Source organism: Eriocheir sinensis, chromosome 6 (genome assembly GCF_024679095.1).
Source record: "Eriocheir sinensis breed Jianghai 21 chromosome 6, ASM2467909v1, whole genome shotgun sequence".
NCBI classification, from domain to species: Eukaryota; Metazoa; Arthropoda; class Malacostraca; order Decapoda; family Varunidae; genus Eriocheir; species Eriocheir sinensis.
Window position 1 is genome coordinate 1285355 of NC_066514.1, and position 17183 is coordinate 1302537.

General features: G+C 46.4%; 1 protein-coding gene across 1 annotated transcript; it reads left to right on the forward strand.

Annotated features, from left to right (window-relative positions):
- The first annotated feature begins 4422 nt into the window (after nt 1-4422).
- Nucleotides 4423-6430, forward strand: LOC126986437 (uncharacterized). The gene is made up of 2 exons (XM_050842591.1): nt 4423-4669; nt 5407-6430. Exons 1-2 carry the CDS (start codon nt 4564-4566, stop codon nt 6165-6167), a joined length of 867 nt encoding a protein of 288 aa, XP_050698548.1. The 5' UTR covers nt 4423-4563; the 3' UTR covers nt 6168-6430.
- Nucleotides 6431-17183: the final 10753 nt, after the last annotated feature.

The following is a 17183-nucleotide window of genomic DNA, read 5'->3' on the forward strand; positions in this document are numbered from 1 at the left end:
CTGGAAATGCCCTGAACTTGTACGAAAGCCTTGTCAAATTGCGAACTTGGGCGATGGAATCTTTTAAATACGACACTTGCTTGAACATATCAGCGCCCTGCATAAACATTTTAACTAGGCTTTCGTAGGGTTTGGGGGCATTTCAAGGGGTAGTTGTATGATCCTGGTGGGGAGTCTGACCCTTCCTCTGTACCATGAACCTAAACACCCATATTTGACAAAGGCTTTCGTAGGAGTTGTGGGCATTTCAGGGGTAGTTTTATGATCCTGGTGAGGAGTCTGACCCTTCCTCTGTTACCGTGAACCTAGAAACTTTACATATTTGACAAGGCTTTCGTAGGAGTTGTTGGGCATTTCAGGGTAGTTTTTATGATCCTGGTTGAGGTCTGCACCCTTCACCTCTGTACCGTGAACCCTAAAAAAAGACGCACGTTTAGACCCATTGCCCCAGTCTGTTTTGGGCCCTGGAATTAGTTGATGTTAGAAAGAAACAAGCGTCTGATATAGTTACCCACGTGTGGATTTGGTTTGCGTTCCTCCATCAACTCTCAAGCAGTAAACACCATCGCTAGCTGGCCCATTAACTCCTGGCAGTGTTGTTTTATTCTTTTAACCTTTCGTGCCGTGTTGTCAGGAAACGAGGAATACAGCTTTACTGCAGGGACAGGCTGTGGGGAGCTTTCTTTTCTCCTTCTAGTTAGCGTCGTGTTACAAGACATCTCGCTACCCAAGAACACCTATTTGACAAGGCTTTCGTGAGGGGTTGTGTGACATTTCAGGAAGTAGTTTTTATGACCCTGGTTGTAGTTTGATCCTTCTTCTTGTACCGTGAACCTAAAACAGCCTCATTAGAATTAACCTAACCCTAACCTACACCAATACCACATGGGAAACACTCCACTATCACCACAGAGGCAGAGAAAGACCTGGGTGTATGTTACCAGGCTACCAGTGAAGGGATATCCCAGCACACCAATACCACATGGGAAACACTCCACTATCCACCACAGAGGCAGAGAAAGACCTGGGGTGTATGTTACCAGGCTACCAGTGAAGGGATATCAGCACACCAATACCACATGGGAAACACTCCACTATCCACCACAGAGGCAGAGAAAGACCTGGGAGTAGATGTTAGCCAGGCTACCAGTGAAGGGATATCCAGCACACCAATACCACATGGAAACACTCCACTATCACCACAGAGGCAGAGAAAGACATGGGAGTGAATGTTACCAGGCTACCAGTGAAGGGAAATCCAAAACACCAATACCAAAAGGGAAACACTCAACTATCCACCACAGAGGCAGAGAAAGACCTGGGAGTGTATGTTACCAGGCTACCAGTGAAGGGATATCCAGCACACCAATACCACATGGGAAACACTCCACTATCCACCACAGAGGCAGAGAAAGACCTGGGAGTGCATGTTACCAGGCTACCAGTGAAGGCCAAATCCGTGCCAATCCCAGCGGACGGGTTAACCTTCCCTCGCTTGGCACTGTACCAGCCGTGCGTGGCGTCGTGGCTATTCAAGCAAGGAGCTCCACGGAACTGCCTGCCGCGTTCACTCACTGGTTAAAAATAGTCAAGGCAGCTTGCAGGGAGTGAGACGAACCGTTAAAAGCATAAACACACACTGATGGAGGTTTAGCGTGTCAACGATGCAGAAGACTGGTTGATGTACCGCCCGAGTGTTGAACGTCACGACAATTTAGATTAGTGTCGTTTTAGGGCGTGAAGCAAACATTAATCAAGAAACACTTTTAAAAGGGTCAGATTCTTAAACATTTCGCCTCCCAAACACACATATTAGACTTTCGTAGGAGTTAGGGGCATTTCCAGGGGTAGTTGTATGACCCTGGTGGTAGTGTGACCCTTCTCCTGTACCGTGAACCTAAAGAAACTCTCATTAGAACCCGACTATCTCCTCTACGGCCTTTGAAAATAGTTAATGTGTAGCGTGGGAGCGTTTGATAATACTAATCTTTATGTATCTTTAACTTGTAAGGGCCGGGAGATCAATTTCGTAGGAGTTTGGGGCATTTCCAGGGGTAGTTGTATGACCCTGGTGGTAGTGTGAGTCCTCTCCTGTACCGTGAACCTAAAGAAACTCTCATTAGAACCCGACTATCTCCTCTGCGGCGTTTGAAAATAGTTTATGTGTAGCGTGGAAGCGTTTGATAATACTAATCTTTATGTATCTTTAACTTGTAAGGGCCGGGAGATCAATTTCGTAGGAGTTTGGGGCATTTCCAGGGGTAGTTGTATGACCTTGGTGGTAGTGTGAGTCCTCTCCTGTACCGTGAACCTAAAGAAACACTCATTAGAACCCGACTATCTCCTCTGCGGCCTTTGAAAATAGTTTATGTGTAGCGTGGAAGCGTTTGATAATACTAATCTTTATGTATCTTTAACTTGTAAGGACCGGGAGATCAATTTCGTAGGAGTTTGAGGCATTTCCAGGGGTAGTTGTATGACCTTGGTGGTAGTGTGAGTCCTCTCCTGTACCGTGAACCTAAAGAAACACTCATTAGAACCCGACTATCTCCTCTACGGCCTTTGAAAATAGTTAATGTGCAGCGTAGGAGCGTTTGATAATACTAATCTTTATGTATCTTTAACTTGTAAGGACCGGGAGATCAATTTCGTAGGAGTTTGAGGCATTTCCAGGGGTAGTTGTATGACCCTGGTGGTGGCGTGACTCCTCTGCTGTAAAACAAAAAAACAAAACAAAAAAATCTTCCTTCGTTTGTATTTGCTCCTGCCTACGACTTGAACGCTTTCGAGAGGAGGGTATCAGGACACCTCTCCTCCCGGAACTGACCTTTCTTTTGGCCAATCTTCTAAACTTTTTTCTAGGGGCGGTGTTTAGCGGCTTTTTATCTCATTATTACTTTTTTTGCCTTTGAGTATAGGAGATGGGCCTGCTAACAGACGAAGGTTGTGGATATTTCACAGACTAATAAGTATAGGAAATGGACTTGATAACAGACGAAGGTTGTGGGTATTTCACAGACTAATAAGTATAGGAGATGGACTTGATAACAGACGAAGGTTGTGGATATTTCACAGACTAATAAGTATAGGAAATGGACTTGATAACAGACGAAGGTTGTGGATATTTCACAGACTAATAAGTACAGGAGATGGACTTGATAACAGACGAAGGTTGTGGATATTTCACAGACTAATAAGTATAGGAGATGGGCCTGCTAACAGACGAAGGTTGTGGATATTTCACAGACTAATAAGTACAGGAAATGGACTTGTTAACAGACGAAGGTTGTGGATATTTCACAGACTAATAAGTACAGGAAATGGACTTGATAACAGACGAAGGTTGTGGATATTTCACAGACTAATAAGTACAGGAGATGGACTTGATAACAGACGAAGGTTGTGGATATTTCACAGACTAATAAGTACAGGAGATGGACTTGATAACAGACGAAGGTTGTGGATATTTCACAGACTAATAAGTATAGAGATGGACTTGTTAACAGACAGGTTGTGGATATTTCACAATAAGTACAGGAATATAAGGAACAGAAAGGTTGTGGATGCAGACTAATGGACGATAACAGACGAAGGTTGTGGATATTTCACAGACTAATAAGTACAGGAGATGGACTTGCTAACAGACGAAGGTTGTGGATATTTCACAGACTAATAAGTAAAACAAATGGACTTGATAACAGACCAAGGTTCAAGGCGCAGCATTCGGCAAGTCTCAAGACTTAAACAATTCACATCAACACCCAAGACCTCGTATGCCAGAGTTATTGTCCAAAGCCCTTATGCAAGAGTTAACCAGCATCTTGCTCTTTCATCCCTATACTGTCCAAACCTTATGCAAGAGTTAACCAGCATCTTCACTCTTTCATCCCTATACTGTCCAAACCCCTTATGCAAGAGTTAACCAGCATCTTCAATCTTTCATCCCTTTACTGTCCAACCCCTTATGCAAGAGTTAACCAGCATCTTCACTCTTTCATCCCTATACTGTCCAAACCCCTTATGCAAGAGTTAACCAGCATCTTCACTCTTTCATCCCTATACTGTCAAATCCCCTTATGCAAGAGTTAACCAGCATCTTCTCTCTGTGTTCCCTATACTGTCAAACCCTTATGCAAGAGTTAACCAGCATCTTCACTCTTTCATCCCTATACTGTCCAAACCCCTTATGCCAGAGTTAACCAGCATCTTCACTCTTTCCTCCCTATACTGTCCAAACCCCTTATGCAAGAGTTAACCAGCATCTTCACTCTTTCATCCCTATACTGTCCAAACCCCTTATGCAAGAGTTAACCAGCATCTTCACTCTTTCATCCCTATACTGTCCAAACCCCTTATGCAAGAGTTAACCAGCATCTTCACTCTTTCATCCCTACTGTCCAAACCCCTTATGCCTGTCCAAACCCCTTATGCAAGAGTTAACCAGCATCTTCACTCTTTCATCCCTGTACTGTCCAAACCCCTTATGCAAGAGTTAACCAGCATCTTCACTCTTTCATCCCTCACGCGCCGTCTCGTCCCCGGCAGCGTGCGGCCATCGTTGGCATGGCGACCGGCAGCAGCACAGTGTTCCAGGGCGCCGTGACCATGGGCGTCGACACCTCCAGCACGCCCGCAGCAGTGGTGGGCGCCGTGCTCATGGTGGTGGGAGGTGGGTAGCTGCTCCTGTACCAGCCCTCGGGCACCCCTGATGGGCCACATGGTCGGTTTGGGGATAGCTGTATTTCTTGAGCTTCTAATATTTATCATAAGAACATAAGAACTTAAGAACATAAGAACATAAGAACTTAAGAACATAAGAACATAAGAACTTAAGAACATAAGAACTTAAGAACATAAGAACATAAGAACTTAAGAACATAAGAACATAAGAACTTAAGAACCTAAGAACATCAGTAGCAATCATCCAGCCGTTCAGTGTCCCCAACATCCCCTGTGCCCAGTGCTGTGGCTCCTGACAGCTGTTTTCGTAAGCACTTTGATCAACATCGGCTGTTTTAATACCTTGTACTCATTTCATTTCTTCAGTCATGGAGCCATGGGCTCTCTACACCTTTTTTATGTATACATTTTATATTGATTTCATATACACCCTGTAGCCAGACACAAAGCTTAAATATCTTTTTGTGAGCAGCGAGTAGCGGGCTTTTTTTTATTGTTTACTTTTTTGTGTGCCCTTGAGCTGTTGCCTCCTTTGTTGTAAAATAAGTATCCAGGTGGGGAGCAACCAATGGCAAGTAAAGCGTGAGGGTGCCTTCAACCCTTGCTCCCGACACCTGTACATGTCCACGCACAACCCAGCAGGCTGTTCCTCACATCCTGGGTCAAGGCAGTGATGGCGTGTGGCTTAACAAAGGCAAATAAAGACATTATCCTCTTTCCTTGCAGTGGTGGTGACGGCAGTGTCGGCGGCGGGCTACCGCAAGTACACGGCGTACCGCGCCCGCCAAGTGGACGCCGTCATGGCCAGGGCCCGGAGGCTGGCCCGCGGCGAGGGCGGCGCCCCTGCCCTGTTGGACCTTGGCTCCGGGGGCGAGCTGCTGCGAGTGATGGCGCCCTGTGACCTGCTGACCTCAGGGGCTCTCATCAACGGCACGGGCAACGGTAAGGAGGTGGGCGCCGCCCCCTCCAGGAAGGGCAGCGTTGACATCCTGGCGGCGGCCAAGGCGGCGGCGCGCCGGGGCAGCGTTGACAACCTGAGTGTGCGGGTGACGGAGGCAAGCTTCGGCCCCACCCCGCGGCGAGGCGGCGACGCCCCCCGCCGCCAGGGAGGCAGCACAGAGAACCTGCTGGACGCCGTGGCGGCGCCCCCGACCATCGAGCTGTGCCCCGGCATGGTGGTGGTGCCCGTGTACCTGGAGGAGTGGAGCAGCACGGTGGAGGTGTACATGCCGGACGAGCACGAGGCGCCGCTGTGGCTGTACTCCGACATGCTGCTGCTGTTCTGGCTGGCGGTGCTCCTCGGCAGCCTGGGCCACATGCTGCTCAACGCCGCCTTCATCGTGCTGGGCGCCGCCTTCCACACGCGGCCGAGCCTCACCGTGGACGTGCTGTGCGGCGTGCTGGGCAGCATCGGAGGTGAGCCGGGCAGGCAGGCGGACCAACAAGGCGTACAGGTTCAGGCCACGAGTTCTCAAGTAGCGGGGTAATTCCCTCAGGGGTAGATTGCAGGGTTTTAGTTGGGAAATTTTGATGACGTACTGGCAGACTGAAACATTTGGAATGCTGATCATTTACTGCCACAAGCTCCCCGGGCGGCACCAGACGCAGTACTATGCATGAGCTTGTCGCAAGTTGCCTGTCAGACCGTGTGCCACAAGCTCGTGAAGAAGAGGTTCAGGGAAGGTGTGGCCCGATGTCTACCTTGGTGTGGCCCTATATCTACCTTGGTGTGGCCCTATATCTACCTTGGTGTGGCCCGTGCTCTTGAGCCAGACAGTCTTGGGGAGGGGAATGCCTCTGACGTGATGGTGACGAGGCTGCAGTGAGCGAAGAAAGTTGAGACCCACTGACTGGTTTAAGCGACAATATTTTCAAGCAACAGCGATGAAGTCTTCTGCTTCGATCACTAACCATACGAGGTACCTGTGGCAATGTTGCTGGACTGAAGCGGCGCAGAGGCCAGACTGTCCCTCATAATGAAGTGACTGAGAGGTGGCCGCATGGGTCTGCCTGCCAGGGTACATGAAAACAACTTTCACCAAGATGTCAGGAGCCGAGATTGAATTTGCAACCTCTCGCTCGCTCGCCGCGCTCGGTATTTTTATTTTTTTTTATTTTTTATTTTTTACGTTGTTGCCTATTGCCCAGGAGCCACCCGACCCGTCACAATAAGCTGGGAGATTACGAAGAACAGCTACGTTGGAACCCTCAGGATGCGGTTAGTTAGTCGTGGTCTTCAGGACCTGGGAAAGTCGCTAAGTTTAACTCCACTTACGAGCAAGCCTTTCCTTACTCGGCGGCAAACACGATCTGACAGACTTCTTGATCATGGCCACGAGTTAACGAGCGAGGCAGGAACTTGGAGCTAAGGCGGTGAACGAGTCGGCGGGGAAGGGGCGGGAACAAACACGCCATTATCTCAAAATTCATCGTTTTTAATGGCAAATCATTTCAAACTTCTCGTCTGGGGAGACTGGAGAAATGTCCCCAGGTCGACCCCACTTCTAGCAACGACCGGAAGAGGTGTCTTATGGCTCCTCGTTGTGACCTCTGCAACACTCGCGGTCTCTTCTCTAATGTCTATTCTGTAGAACACCATTGCTCTTCCTCTAAACCTCACTTTTTCCCAACTGAAACACAGATTTCTGAGGCTACAAGAAGTAATCACAATTATGTTACAGCCTAAACTGTTTCTATCCTAAACTTCAATCCAAAGCTGCAGGATGTTCCGTCTATGCGCGAAACATCACTTGCTCTCCTCGTGATAATGTGGGGAAGGTGTAGGCGCGGTGTAACCTTATATAACCTCGCAGTAACTCTCCCTCGTCCCGCAGGCGTGTGTGGTGGGCGCGGTGCTGGCCGCCCGCCGCTGTCACACTGTATACCAGCACTACCTGCACCAGGACGCCGCCTCCGCGCTGGACGACACCACTCTGTTCAAGCGGCCGGCGCTGTGGCAACTGCTATGAGGGTGGAGGAGCCGTAGGGTCGTTAAGTCGTTGGTTTAGCAATAGTGTATCCCTTCCCCTTGTACCGCCGCCCTGTTTCTACACTAACATGACAAATCTTCCAAGCATTATCGGGGGTAGAAGACGGGAAGATCGATGTTCAGTTTTTTTACCAGTATACAGATGTTAAGGATTAAGAGGGTAGTAAAGGTCACGATAAGTTCATCTCTACATTTCTTTAGCGTTGTGAACCTTTCTAACGACAGCCGTAGATAGTTTTTTGCCAAACATTACATGAAGAGGGAAATACACCTTACTTACGCTGAGGCTCGCAGAAGAGGAAAAGCCAATTGAGTCTTAAGAAATCTCAGTTACTGACGAAGGTAGAGATGGTTTCATTTTTTCAAGTTACAATTTTTTCCAACACTGGTTAAAGCAAGGAAGCGTTTCTTGTAACACTGGTTGAAGCAAGGAAGCGTTTCTTGTAACACTGGTTGAAGCAAGGAAGCGTTTCTTGTAACACTGGTTGAAACAGGAAGCGTTTCTTGTAACGGAAGCGTTAGCGTTTCTTGTAACACTGGTTCGTTTCTTGTAACACTGGTGGAAGCAAGGATGGAAGCGTTTCTTGTAACATTTATTGAAGCAAGGAAGCGTTTCTTGTAACACTGGTTGAAGCAAGGATGGAAGCGTTTCTTGTAACACTGGTTAAAGCAAGGAAGCGTTTCTTGTAACACTGGTTGAAGCAAGGATGGAAGCGTTTCTTGTAACATAATCTTCCGAGCACTGCGGGTGTGTTCATTGAAGGGACGCTGGACCCCTAATCTCAAAACTTCGTCGCCCAAGAACACATATTTGACAAGGCTTTCGCAGGCGTTTCGGGCATGTTCAGGGGTAGGTTAATGGCCCTGGTGGTTGTTTAACTCTTCTTCCGTACCGTGAATGTGAACAAGAACTCATGACAGCCCGATTCATTTCCATTTTGACCTTTGAAAATAGTTGATGTGCGCTCCTGTTCCCCATGCATCCTTCAACCTGACATGCACGTTCTCCAGATATTAATAACCACAAGGATGCGGTTCACAGAGTTCAAAATATGATAGTTTTTATTAATTTATGATCACTATATTCAGTATTAAAAGCTTGCAATCGCTGACGAGGGTAAAATTTGACGGACATTCACACGTTCATCGTTCCTCTGTTCTCTTATTTTAGTGTATCAAGTCCTTTCCCTAATAAATTAAACACAAATTTTATCAGCGCTTGCGTAGGAGGTTGAAGGTCATGGGCTCATAGTTTATATATTTCTCTGAGGCTTTCGTTTCTCTCATTAATCAACTACATCCCACTCGTTTAATAGGAAAGGAGAGGGAATTAAGAGTGTGGCCGCTAGTTGAACCGCAAGACACTCGCTGACAGTGTGAGGTGGCTGAGGCCGTGGGTGGCTGGCTGTACAGGCTGCTCGTGTTCAAGGAAGCTACTGTTTGGGAGTCTAGACTGCTCGACTCGGGGCTACATTGATCAGCGCTTGGCACTACTCCAAGTGTGTGTGTGGGAGAGAGAGAGAGAGAGAGAGAGAGAGAGAGAGAGAGAGAGAGAGAGAGAGAGAGAGAGAGAGAGAGAGAGAGAGAGAGAGGCGAGTTGTCCAGTTCAATAGCAGCATGCGACAAGTGTGTTTGAACATCCTCACACAAAAATCAATACTCTCGGTTATAACAACAACAGTCCTCGGTAAGCTTATGTAATTACAAACACAACCACATAAACAACAGCAACATCAATACCACTTATTAAAACTTAAGACTAACAACTTCACACCTCCTCTCTCTCGCTCTCTCTCTCTCTCTCTCTCTCTCTCTCTCTCTCTCTCTCTCTCTCTCTCTCTCTCTCTCTCTAATTTTTCTTAAGTGTCTTGACGTTGGTTAAGGATCGACAGTCTGGTAAAAGAGCTGTAAACCTTTGAAAACCTGTTCTGTAGCGGGGTTATATACTCAACTATTATGAGCGAAGGTCCAGTTAAACAAGTGACTGTACGCAGCGGTCCGGATAAATGTTTTACACTTGCAATAATCCATCGCCTGGGCCTTCAAGTTATATTCTCCCCCTCCTCCTGGAACCCGGGGTGAAACACTGTAGGGTCGGGCCAGTTAACCTGTTCTGCACTGATATCCGTGTCATGGCGCTGTCTACTAGCTCAGATTCTAGGCTATGCTGGTTTTGAAATGTAATAAGATTTTCCACTTAATTTTTATACAGAACAAAATCATATTCAAACTCTCGTCCAAGGAAAGGTTTGCCTCGGCCAGGTGGTCTGCCTTTGTTGTCAACCCTCATCTGCGTGTGTTCTTTCATTTCGTAAAACGGTCAGTTGGAACGCTGTTGGAAATCCTCTTAATTCTCACTCAAGCAATGGACCTTTCGGAACTAAGATTTCTTTACACTAAGAAGGCCAAGCAGCAATGTTAAGTAGGACATATCAGAAGGGCTGCCCCTCTCCCTCCCTCGCTGTCTTCCTAATATGACAGCGGCTGCAGCTCTTCCATTACTTAAATACTCTGGGACACTTGTGAGGGACAGTCAGTATAGTGAAGAGTATTGCCCATGTCAATAAGTATACAACAATGCCCGCCACATGGCAACACCTTCAGACCGTCTTGTCGCGCACTCGACACTTTCTCTAGGCCAAGCTCTAGCCCAAAGTCTATATACACCAAGTCATGTCACACGCAGGTTTGTGGGAGGAGACACGGCCGAGGCGTGGCTTATGCGTGACGTTGCTTGGAGCCAAACTAGAGAATGTGGAAACAGGGATTTAGAGAAAACGAGGAAAGGCGGACTAATCTAAATGAATCACTACAACATGCCCTCCCTCACACCCCACACCGCCGTTTGTAGGCATTGGAATTACAGTCACGCAATAGCACAATAAAAAGACATATATTTTCGTCAGTGGCTTGCCTGAACGCGCTGTGAAAGAAGGCGAGAATGCACATCCAGAGTGCACACACGGCCCCAACTTTAGTCACCCCTGAACTGCCGGTTATTTTTTTTGGCTCCAAGTGACGTCATCCCGCTGCTCCGCCCCAAAACCGCCTCCTGCGCGTACCGGTCGGAATTTTGAAGCAGAGTGACTTGCCTTGGTATATATAGACTTAGCTCTAGCCTTTGTTTCTGATACGCCCTCTAACATACTTTCGCTTCCAGAGCATATACACTTCCCTTCATCGCCATGCCATAAGTGAATGATGAATATCGAAAAAGAATGTTGACGCAGCTGACCACTTCTTGGGTCATGATGGACGGGTTAATTAGCGCGCGAGGTTGTTGCTATGGGGCGAGAATGATGCTGGATCGGAGTAAAGCCCCGTTCACACAGTGCCGACTCTGGCCCACGACTACCCACGACTCTAGGGTACACGAGGTCTTGGGTGTTGATGTGAAAGGGTCGGGCATGTCTTGAAAGAGGTCTTGTGACTTGCCGAATGCTGCGCCGACGTCGTGGCGGGAGTCTGGAGTCGTGAGGGTTAGCACGACATGCTGGCAATAGTTGGCCGAATGTCCCAGACAGTCGGCAAGACACCAAGGGTCGCATTATATAAGACATTTCGTCGTCCAAAAACACATATTTGACAAGGCTTTCATAGGAGTTGTGGGCATTTCCAGGAGTAGTTTTATGACCCTGGTGGTAGTGTGACCCTTCCTCGGTACTATGAAACTGAAGAAACACTCATTAGATTAACCTAACCTAACTAAGGGTCGTTTTCTAAGACATTTCGTCATCCAAAAACACATATTTGACAAGGCTTTCCTAGGAGTTGTGGGCATTTCCAGGAGTAGTTTTATGACCCTGGTGGTAGTGTGACCTTTCCTCTGTACTACGAAACTGAAGAAACACTCATTACATTAACCTAACCTAACCTAACCTAACTAAGGGCTGTATTCTAAGACATTTCTTCATCCAAAAACACATATTCGACAAGGCTTTCCTAGGAGTTGCGGGCATTTCCAGGAGTAGTTTTATGACCCTGGTGGTAGTGTGACCCTTCCTCTGTACTACGAAACTGAAGAAACACTCATTAGAATCCGACAGACCCCCTCTTTGACCTTTAGAAATAACTGACGTGAGAAGAGAAATTGTCTTGTAATACCGAACCAAGACCACAATAAAACCTCTCCCACGCCTTCTTGGAGCGTGGGAACCAGCTTGTCTAAGGGAAAAGTCGCTGGGTTGTCGAGGCCCAGAGTCGGCACAGCGTGAACGGGGCTTTAGGCGACTCCCTAGAGCTAAGTCACTAATGGTGCTGGCTTCGCCCTGGGGTTCAGCTCCCTTGATCTGCACGTGCCCACACTCCCACGTCACTGTGTAGAACCGGAGCTGATCTACAAGCAATCCCAGCAGTGTTCATGAAGGTATTTGAATGTTTCCCTCAGCATTCACAGCATATCCTTTCTCTTATATAGCCTAAGTGAACTATACTCTACTGCATTTTTTTACGTTAAATAATAAGCTTTTCGTATTTTCGGCATATAAGACCCACCGGCGTATAGAACCCTTAATTTGGCATATTCTGAATAAAGAAAAAGACTGGGGGAAGTTTTGTAGATTCCTTTTGACCCATCTGCAGGAGCCAGCTCTCACGACTGGCCATGGCTGTTAGTACTTATTAAATGTACAAAATTTTCGGTATCAAGCCGGCGCTCCTGAAACCCAAGCCAAGCGACTAATCTAAGGGGCCGCTTTCACAGTCACATTGTTTGTTTTGAGCGTTACCAATGGCGGGGATCGACGCTATAGTTTCCCACGTGAAACTGGCCTTTGGGGTAGTGGCGGCTGCAGAGGAAGGGAGTGTTGGGAGTGTGTGGCAAGGTGCGGGGCTTGGCTAACCCCGCAGCCGCCACTACCCCATCGGACAGTTTGACGTGGATATACTATAGCAGCGATGACAGCCATTGCTAACGATCGAAACAAACAAAATGACTGTGAAAGCGCCCCTTAATCTTGAATATACTCTACAATACATTCTGTAGTTGCTTGATTATTGATTAAACTAGAGGGATTCGGATATATCCCAAGCCCAAACCTGCCTTGTAGGACGCCAGGTTGTTGGTCTCCTGAAAAAGTGCGTCTCATATGCCACAGAAGCACATTAGGTGATGCAATAATTGATCAGTACGATTTCTTGTATGACGGATTAACTTTTGGGTCCACGATTTATTTTTCAGATGGTTTACGTGTTAGATCCATTTCTGCGTGTAGTGAACGTAGTACACTTATTCAGGGCGCGCTGTACGAAGCGACATAGGTCAAACATTTGGGATACCTCCAATACAATAACTTAAGGGTGCTGGGAGGGTGGAGGGTAGCGGGATGCCTAGCGGGTCAGAGGTTAGAACAAACACATGTTATCTAATACGAGTGGCCATACAGGACGCGGGTAGCGGGTAAGCTTGGAGGGAACCCGCTACCCGCGTCCTAACCTAACCTACCCTAACCTAACCTAACCTTGCCTCTGACCCGATAGGCATCCCGCTACCCTCCACCCTCACATCAAACCGTGCAGTATGGGGGCATCCTTAGTAATGGAAAGCTTTGCAAATTTATATTAGAACTTAACCACTCTGCCGTGTACTTGAAAAGAGAGTGTAGTTTTGAAGCATGTAATAATAAGGTAACAGTATCGTAGACAAGAGTTCAATATTGAGTTAATGATGTTTGATGGTCTTCGTTGAGTGAATGAAGGGATGAGTTGATGATGTTTGTTGAGAGTTGATGATGTTCACTGAGAGTTGATATTTACGGTGAGATAAGAATGTTTATTAATAGATGAAGCCTATTTATCAGGAGTTTATAATGCTTGTTTAGTAAAGAAACAAAAATAAATAGTTCACTGATATATTAATGTTTATTGAGCTAATAATTACTACATCAAAATATCTGTTAATAGACATTTATCGCGAAAATGAAAATGATGTTTTGATGTTTATCGCGAGTTAACGATGTCAAATGTCAACGAGTTATTGTTATCAGAAGAAGTATGTTTAAAAATTTATTAAGTTTATTGTGTGTTTAAGATGTTTACCAATCTGCTAGCGTTACGAAAGAGAAACGACTCAAGACTGAAATAGTTGAATAAACGAACATTTTAGTGAAGAAAGTATTATGTTTGTAAGTTTATCGTGTGTTTGAGATGTTTACCAAGCAGTCTACCCTATTAACGTTACGAGAGAGAAACAACTTAATTCTGAAATAGTTGAATAAACGAACATTTTAGTGAAGAAAATATCACGTTTGTAAGTTTATCGTGTGTTTGAGATGTTTACCAAGCAGTCTACCCTATTAACGTTACGAGAGAGAAACGACTTAATAAAATAGTTGAATAAACGAACATTTTAGTGAAGAAATTATCATCGCGTTTGTAAGTGTTTTATAGACTCTCTTCCTCTTTCTTTCTCGTACAGAACATGTATTTTTTTTAGGTATAGAAGAATAGTGTGCAAGTAGCCTTTCATAACCTGGTAGAATGTAGCCAATACAGTATAGTCAAAACTTTGGTAGGTTTCGGTAATTTTGTATTCAATATCGGGTATATAACGGCGGGGTATGATAGACTTCCGTAGCTAATATTAAGATTTATCACTACGATGGAGAAAAGTGTTAAAAGTATAAAAAAAATAAAGGAAATTATAAATACATATATATATACATAATATACTGAAAATACTAATGGTGTTTTACGTTGTCCAAAGGCTAAGTTTGCTTTGATACAATTCGAAAAGTTAATACAAGTGTTTGGTGTAGTCTGGGCCAAGTTTTTTTTTTTTTTTTTTTTACGTCGTGGCCTATTGCGCCGGTATGCTTCTTCCCGGTGGATCCTGATGGTCGGCCCAAGGCTTCTTCCCGGTATATCCTGATGGTCGGTCCAAGGCTTCTTCCCGGTGGATCCTGATGGTCGGCCCAAGGCTTCTTCCCGGTGGATCCTGATGGTCGGCACAAGGCTTCTTCCCAGTGGATCCTGATGGTCGGCCCAAGGCTTCTTCCCAGTGGATCCTGATGGTCGGCCCAAGGCTTCTTCCCAGTGGATCCTGATGGTCGGCTCAAGGCTTCTTCCCAGTGGATCCTGATGGTCGGCCCAAGGCTTCTTCCCAGTGGATCCTGATGGTCGGCCCAAGGCTTCTTCCCAGTGGATCCTGATGGTCGGTCCAAGGCTTCTTCCCGGTGGGGCCTGATGGTCGGCCCAGCCCGTTCTGGCGCAGGCGAGTGTTTATAGTGGCGCCATCTTGCACTGGCTCATGCTGCCCTCCCGGAGCTCATCTTTAATCCTAGAATCTAGAGTCCGGGTTGATAGGTGGTCTTCTGGACAGCATGTGGGTAGTTTTAAGCCACTCGGCGGCGGCTGAAAAATCCCAGCTTGGTGGCACCGGGCGGGGATTGAACTCGCGTCGCCCTGAACGCGGCGCAGTCACGCTATCCATTCAGCCACCGCCTCCCCCAAGGTGGAGTGAACACAGCAGGCCTTGCCATCGTTGGTTTGAATTAGTCCGTCCTGACAAAAACAAAACTCACGATATGGCAAGAGCTTCGTCACGTCGTTCCTTAAGGTTGTTTTGACATGTTCACATAATAGGTTTTCACCCACATAGGAAATACATCAGGTGTTCGTTATATGCGAGGGCTACGTTCTGTAAAAAGCTCGCATATTGTGAATTCGCATACATGGAACCTATCATCCCATTAAGGGGTTTTGCTCCACGACCCGTTTTCGAACCCTCAAACTATTTACTCCGGCACCGTTTCACAACAACAAAGCACATTGATTGCTTCCGGGGACACACCCAAAGTCCACGATTTAGGCTGATAGTTAGCTACATGAGGATTAACTTTAGGATCAGAGGGAGGAAAAGGCTGATTATAGGCGAGGAAAGTGCGGGAAAACATTTGGACCCTCTAGTGTCACCAAACCTCACCAGCAAGGGCGCCGATACTCGCGTAATACCGAATTTTTCTCGCATAAAACGAATACTTGGCGCGTTTAGGTTAGTCGCATATGAGTGAATTCGCATACTTCGAACTCGCATATATCGAATACCCGGTGTACTGTACATCACACCAACAAAGATAAGACTTAGACAAACAAGATTATTAAAACTACAGAAAGGCTGAGATGGCACAGGAGGCGGAGGTACAGGAGCAGCGTTGCCAGATCATCGCATTCACCACATTGTCTATATTACCCGCTGTATAGGCATTCGAATATAGTATTTCTTTCCGTCACCAAATAACTGATCACGACTGAGACGCTGGTGACGCAGGTGCTGCCTCCGTATACTGCCGTACGATGCGCGGGTCACCAGTCCCACAGTTTGGCACAGCAGGGAAGCTCTCAACCCAAATAACAGACTATTGGGCCGCTTTCACAGTCACTTTGTTTTGATCGTTACCAATGGCGGGGATCGACGCTATAGTTTTCCACGTGACATAAGGAAACCATGCAGGAGATCTTTATATCGGGCACAGAGTAAAAAAAACCCTGGCCAAGATGGAGAGAATGTTTGTCTGAACGCTGAAATGACACTGTCTAGACCAGTAGTTCCAATCCAGGAGTCCATGGAGGAATTTCAAGGCGCCCATGGAGATTCAAATTCATTTCAAATTTATTATTCTTTTTTACAACAAAGGAGACAGCTCAAGGGCACAAAGAAAGGAAACAATAATAAAAAAAGCCCGCTACTCGCTGCTCCTAAAAAAGATTCCAAAGAGGTGGCCGAAAGAGAGGTCAATTTCGGGAGGAGAGGTGTCCTGATACCCTCCTCTTCTAAGAGTTCAAGTCGTAGGCAGGAGGAAATACAGATGAAGGAAGATTGTTCCAGAGTTTACCAGCGTGAGGGATGAAAGAGTGATGCTGGTTAACTCTTGCATAAGGGGTTTGGGCAGTATAGGGATGAAAGAGTGAAGATGCTGGTTAACTCTTGCATAAGGGGTTTGGACAGTATAGGGATGAAAGAGTGAAGATGCTGGTTAACTCTTACATAAGGGGTTTGGACAGTACAGGGATGAAAGAGTGAAGATGCTGGTTAACTCTTACATAAGGGGTTTGGACAGTACAGGGATGAAAGAGTGAAGATGCTGGTTAACTCTTGCATAAGGGGTTTGGACAGTATAGGAATGAAAGAGTGAAGATGCTGGTTAACTCTTGCATAAGGGGTTTGGACAGTACAGGGATGAAAGATGAAATTAAGATTGTCTTGCAGCAGGGGGTTTGATGATATGGGATGAGCATGAGTAGAAAGTCGTGTGCAGTGGGGCCGCGGGAGGGGGGGAGGCATGCAGTTAGCAAGTTCAGAAGAGCAGTCAGCGTGAAAATAGCGATAGAGGATAGAAAGAGAGGCAACATCGCGACGGAATTTAAGAGGTAGAAGACTATCAGAATTAGGAGAGATGCGCCTCGGGATGAAAGTCACACTACTGTCCACAATCCTTAAAACTGAATGCTTAATGCCAGAACTGCTTTACATTCGCTAACTGTGTCAAGGATGTCAAACTTATGGCCCACGTGACAA

Excerpts from the sequence above, each read along its gene's own strand:
- LOC126986437 (XM_050842591.1), top strand. The coding sequence starts at position 4,564 with ATGGCGACCGGCAGCAGCACAGTGTTCCAGGGCGCCGTGACCATGGGC. Across the intron at positions 4,670-5,406 it reads CGTGCTCATGGTGGTGGGAG|TGGTGGTGACGGCAGTGTCG; the intron begins GTGGGTAGCTGC and ends CTTTCCTTGCAG.